The sequence below is a fragment of the Brachyhypopomus gauderio genome, chromosome 5 (assembly GCF_052324685.1).
Source record: "Brachyhypopomus gauderio isolate BG-103 chromosome 5, BGAUD_0.2, whole genome shotgun sequence".
Classification (NCBI taxonomy): Eukaryota; Metazoa; Chordata; class Actinopteri; order Gymnotiformes; family Hypopomidae; genus Brachyhypopomus; species Brachyhypopomus gauderio.
In genome coordinates this window covers 676,669-682,500 of record NC_135215.1, presented here as the reverse complement: position 1 = coordinate 682,500, position 5,832 = coordinate 676,669, and the positions used below count along the sequence as shown (strand labels likewise).

Sequence of the window (5,832 nt, the reverse complement as noted above, 5' to 3'; positions counted from 1 at the left end):
AGAGCCAGCTTGCTAGCTGGCTCATTGAGCACCGAACTTCACTGCCCCCCCAGCTCAAGGCAGGGAGCGGTCGACCCGGGGAGACCAGGGCGGCAACCCCCCCCACCACCACATCCAAGCCCGGATCCACACCACCCCCACCACAGAGAGCAGCCGGTCCGCACATCCACATACACCTAGACACACATTTCTTTCATACACGTATGCACTCACACACATTTAACCCATAAATATATACATATATACACATATACATACATACATCCATCCATATATATAAATATATACATACACATACATACATATATACATATATATCTACACATACATATACACCCACACACGCTAGTCCCATATACACCACACCCCTGTGTATGCACCCACAACCATACCAATCGCACAGTGATCAAACGATGACAGACATCAACAGTATTGAGGACATGCTGGTCGGAGTCCGGAACCCTACCTCCCGGCCCACCCCAGACATCCCCATCATCCACCACCCCACTCCCACCACCCAGGCACCTCGGAGCCCCAAGGCCCAGACCCGACCCCCCGACCCAGGCCGACCGACCCACCCCCCCCAGCGGCGCAACCGCAGCGGCGCAGGTCCCCCCGCACGGGCAGGGCCCCAGCTCGGGGTCGGGGGGCCCCAGGCACCAGGCCCCGGGTCCCGCCACCCGGCCCCACAGGGGAGGCCAGCCACCCCGCCGAGGGCCAGCACCTGCCCCTCCCCACGCCCCGGCCCCACACCCCAGAGCCCAGAGGGAGCGCCACCCAAGCCCCCCCAACCACCGCCCGCCAGGGCAAGCACATGCCATCCCAGGTCGGCAGCCCCGGCCCCCCCGCCCAGAAAGTGGCCGGCACGAGCAGTCTCCCCGGGGTCGACCCCCAGCCACCAACCGGCCCTCCAGGGGCCGAGGCCCCCGCCAACCACCCCGACTAGCTAATGGAACTGATCAGTGGGGACCAAAGAGAATTAAATTCCTCCAACTGGTCTTTAGAGGAAGCAGACATTCTCTCCAGACAGATGTGATCAAGTAATAAATTTTTGTAATGAGTAATATGCAGGTCCTTTTTCGTTTTCCAATTGATAAGAATGGTTTTCTTGGCGATGCATAGGGCAGTGAGAACTATGTGTGATATGTCTGCCTCTGTATCTAATGCTGTACTTCTTATTGTATGAGTCTTTGACACCCAGAGACACACCCCATGGGATGAAAGGATTACCATGACAAAAAGTTGGTTACTTACTTCGGATATGTTCACTGTAAGGATCATGAATCTTAAAAACAGGATCAAGGACTCTAAAAATCACCTGTACACACAGACACACACACACATACTGTGATAAATATGCATTGACAATGTATATAGAGACGAAAAAAAACGAAATGTATATGTTACTGTATGTTGCACAGAATAGTAGAGATATAGATAAACTGTATAATATTTGTGTATGAATGTGGTTTGGATTAGACAGTTAACCAAAAACAGAAAATAAATTCTGATTGTTATGCTTTCATGTTATAGTTCTGTTAGTCAGATAATTCTGATTGTTATGCTTTCATGTTATAGTTCTGTTAGTCAGATCATTCTGATTGTTATGCTTTCATGTTATAGTTCTGTTAGTCAGATCATTCTGATTGTTATGCTTTCATGTTATAGTTCTGTTAGTCAGATCATTCTGATTGTTATGCTTTCATGTTATAGTTCTGTTAGTCAGATCATTCTGATTGTTATGCTTTCATGTTATAGTTCTGTTAGTCAGATCATTCTGATTGTTATGCACCTTTTGTGTCAGCATGGCTAGGCTTCTGGAAGCGAACAGTGTTGTATGAGTCAATAAACCCTTTCTCCAGCACTTGTGTCCTCCTCCTGTCTCCCCCTCGTGTGTGTGTGTGTGTGTGTGTGTGTGTGTGTGTGTGTGTGTGTGTGTGTGTGTGTGTGTGTGTGACAAACCTCTCCCTCGGTTGAAGGCTCTATGTCAGAGTAGCGTGAATCACATATGACATCATCGACTCTAACGACCGGTCCCTGGGCTACGTATGGAAAGGAGGCGGAGCAGTCATATGCAAAGTAGCGGTACACCTGCCAACTCCTCCCATAGTCCGAGGACCGCTCAATCACCATTGCCGCAGGACGAAATGTCTGTGGGCAGAGCACATCACACAAGCACGAGTTACTTTATATAAAATATCACTAACCCTCTGGAATTGACTGTAAAATGTTGAAACACACTCACATGTATGTTCTAAATTCCTCAGAAACAGTAGACTCCTTGAGCGGAGTGTGGTGTCTGTGCAGAGTGTATGTGTTTGATGTTTTCGTGTGTGTGTGTGTGCACGCGCATGTGTGGCAGTACCTTAAAAGTCATGATGAGATGTGTGAAGTGGAATTCAGCTTCTAGGTCAAGCTGAATGGTCACATTCTCCACTCCTGACAGAGACAGAAACAAAGATTTGTGTGTGTCCATGAGAGAGATTTTCCAGTTTCTGTAGACAGATATGAGATAATCTAATGGTTGAATAACATAGATGGAGTGAAGAAAGTCAGTTCTATCCACTCCTCTCACAGTCAACTGTACACAGTCTAAAGGCTTTTATGAGGATTTAAATGAAATTTAATCTCCCTAGAAGCAAACACAGCAATTCCATCAGTTCCAAACAGAGCATAAACACACAATATGCTGAATTCATGAAGGTGTGCCACACCCGTGAACCTAATCAATTAGCACAGTTGTTGTGAAAACCAGTCCCTGTGGAACAAAACGAACGCTGGTTCCCAGACCCAGCTGTGGTGATCATCTCTCACTCTCGGATTCACTCCCACCATTTCCTTCTTCTTCCTGGCTGAACTCTCTTGCTCTTTCTCAGGCCAGGACCCCTCCCGATGGGACACAGATCAAGTCCACAGGAAGTGCACTCCGATCAAACACAGCCAGCTCTGACAAGCACTGTTTTACATCGACTGGTTCTTATTAGTACATGTTATGAAGCTAACTTTGTGTACTATGAAATACAGTGTTGTGTGATTTGGGTGCCCACACCAAACAGAGATAAATGGGTGCCCATTTAAAACAGAGATAAATGGGCAGTGACAGAAACCTTCTCACCATTCTGAGATTGCCACCACGTTTTGAGCCTGTTGGGAGCAAAGGTGGTGACGACGTTCTCGATGGTGTGGCTGTTGGGGTGAGTGACCTCATTGTACATCCTCCGGGAGTCACACTCAAAGCACTTGTCAGCCTAAAACAGGACAGATATTTAGGAAACATGCAAAACCTGTTACCAGTTCTCCCTCTCATACAGACACACACACACACACACACACACACACACACACACAAAGTACATGTATGTGTGTGTGTGTGTGTGTGTGCCTATACACATACACTGAATTCCAACTCAGATCTGATCACCCACTCTATGATCACAAGTCAATCGCACACAGACATGTTCGCTGTCCATCAGCCAGGATTTCTCTCCTCTATGTGCTGCTCTCTGCTCCATCAGCGTGTTAAAATACAGAATGGGCAGAGGGAGCCCAGAACATTCTGGGCTGTGTGGGCTACACAGACACGCCAAAGATCTGTGCGAGGGGCCTGAGGGGGCTTGGAACGTTGGGAGAGACTGAAAGATCATCGTCTCCCTCCTCTGCCCTTAGAAGCACTGCACAAAAGGGTGATTGTTGGACAGAAAAGTGAATTTTGCAGTGGACAGAAATACACGCATATCTGAGAAAGAACACTTTCTGTTACACACACCCCTAGTTATCAATAAAAGGACGTTGGATGTCCTGTAAAATCCCTGGTCCTATCATCTGAGCTGGGGCATGAGCTGTTCCGCTGTGCAATGATGTCTGTGCAGGACTGCTCCTAGGGTTAAAACTACTTGGGACTCTGATATCTTCTGTCTTATTGCATATTGGCTGTCCACCCACTCCTGATCAGATGAATGGGTGTGAGAACAGCTGAACCTTGTATTTGAATTTGAATAGCTTAGGGTACCAAGCTGTTTAGGTTAGAGTAACTAATAGGTCGCTTTTTATGGCACGGATTACATTTTCATAGATTTATTACCCATTGTCATTCACGGAATTAAAAATACTTTGTCTTAGGGGTGATTTAAAGAGGATATTGCTTTACCTGTAGTAAACTGACAATGCAGAAAGTTTCGGGCCCACTAAGTCCGCAGGTGGAGGAGGCTTTGAGGCGGTGCGCTCTCCCGATCAGGAGGTCACCGGTTGCGGGGTAGCAGCTCCCTTCAGAGCACTTATCATTGTACTCGGGCAGATCTTGTGCCAGGACGCCGGAAGCCACAACTATAAAAAAGATTTTAGATAATCGAAGTTATCGAACAGACTTTGGTGTTAATTTAAGGTGCTATAATTTCAAGACACTTGAGACGATCGTTAAAATGCCGTGTGGTTGGAAAAACTTGCTCATGGGTTTTGCACAAACGCCTGGCAGGTAACTGTGCTGGCGCACATCTGTATCTGTTCTGATCCGTTTGCGTCAGAAAAATGTGCCAGTATATTCAGGATTTTCGTGAGCGGATCTATGGTGAAATTTAAGTTTATAAAATATATAACAGTCACTTTCATTAAGGAGACGCTCGGGCGCGTATTCGCACACGCGTCTGTCAGGGTTCAGTCCCATTAACTCCATTGCAACACTTCGCGTCTTGAGAAACGTGTTTTCACAGCGCTGTCGGTGCCAGCCGGAAAAGTAACAGCTTTTTAACTGTTAATATCACCAGGGCGTGCTAATATACACGTACTCTCGTAAGAATTCGTATTTATCTCATAAAATGAAACTCGGTTGCAGCTTACGGAAAAACCAACACATAGCCTACATGATTTTATAAACCTGTAACTACTCTGTAACATTCATACACTACAGATGCAACAAATTAATGTAGATAGTAAAAGAATAACATCGTTGAGCAACACGGTAAAATTATACTTGCTATCAGAGGTGTATTTTCATAAAAGCACAAAAAATTGAATTATATCCGAAATGTAGGCGTTCTAAAAAAAATAACGTTATTCGAACGTACTTACTTAAAACTGTAGCAGTCTGTAATAGCCACATTGTTGTGTTATAGAAATTAAATTTCGCTGGCAAATTCTACGCAACCAACATTAATTTATTCTTGTCCGGGCAGCCCATAGAAACGGCTATGCGTAGGAATGGGAGAGGAAAACATGTTCAAGCCGATGCTCCCGCCCAATAGACTATAACAAAACACCATCCGCTGCCTTCGCACGTCATGGGAATCTCATAGGAACCTTACGATAGACTTTACAAAGTCCCTTTCACCGAGGTATGTTTATTCATGAATGACCGTAGCGCAGTCGCAGCTGTTTTGTTTACAGAACCACACAAACACGTCTTGAATAAAAGTCCCTACAGCTCGTCCGTGTCATTTTGTACACACGACGATAAGCAAACAGAACAGATGCAAACAACTGAAGATCGGAAGTATAAAATATGATCCCTCCCAACAAGATTCATATTACGTGTTCTAAGAAAAAACAGGTGGCCGGATGCTCTTTTGTCTGTTTACCAATAATGGTAAAAATGGCAATACATTTCCCAAAAGGAACTAATATCTATACGCAAAGATCGTGAAAGATCAGGAATCACATGTCCACTTCTGGACACTTAAGGTCTACAAGACCAGCTGTGGTGTGACTAAGTGAGAAACGGAACACACACACACACACACACGCACACACACACACACACACACACACACACACACACACACACACACACACACACACACACACAAACACACACACACACACACACACGTTGACTGTGTG

At 45.8% G+C, this 5,832-nt stretch overlaps 1 protein-coding gene across 1 annotated transcript in view; it reads right to left on the bottom strand.

Moving 5' to 3' along the window:
* Nucleotides 1-5,491, bottom strand: part of lamb1b (laminin, beta 1b) — a 22,769-nt gene extending 17,278 nt beyond the window's left edge. The window contains exons 1-6 of the mRNA XM_077004695.1: nucleotides 5,065-5,491; nucleotides 4,148-4,323; nucleotides 3,116-3,248; nucleotides 2,366-2,439; nucleotides 1,963-2,151; nucleotides 1,255-1,318 (exon numbers count right to left, since the gene is read on the bottom strand). Coding sequence (XP_076860810.1) covers nucleotides 1,255-1,318; nucleotides 1,963-2,151; nucleotides 2,366-2,439; nucleotides 3,116-3,248; nucleotides 4,148-4,323; nucleotides 5,065-5,095 — 667 coding nt within the window. The 5' untranslated portion in view covers nucleotides 5,096-5,491. The remainder of the gene's footprint in view (nucleotides 1-1,254; nucleotides 1,319-1,962; nucleotides 2,152-2,365; nucleotides 2,440-3,115; nucleotides 3,249-4,147; nucleotides 4,324-5,064) is intronic.
* Nucleotides 5,492-5,832: the final 341 nt, after the last annotated feature.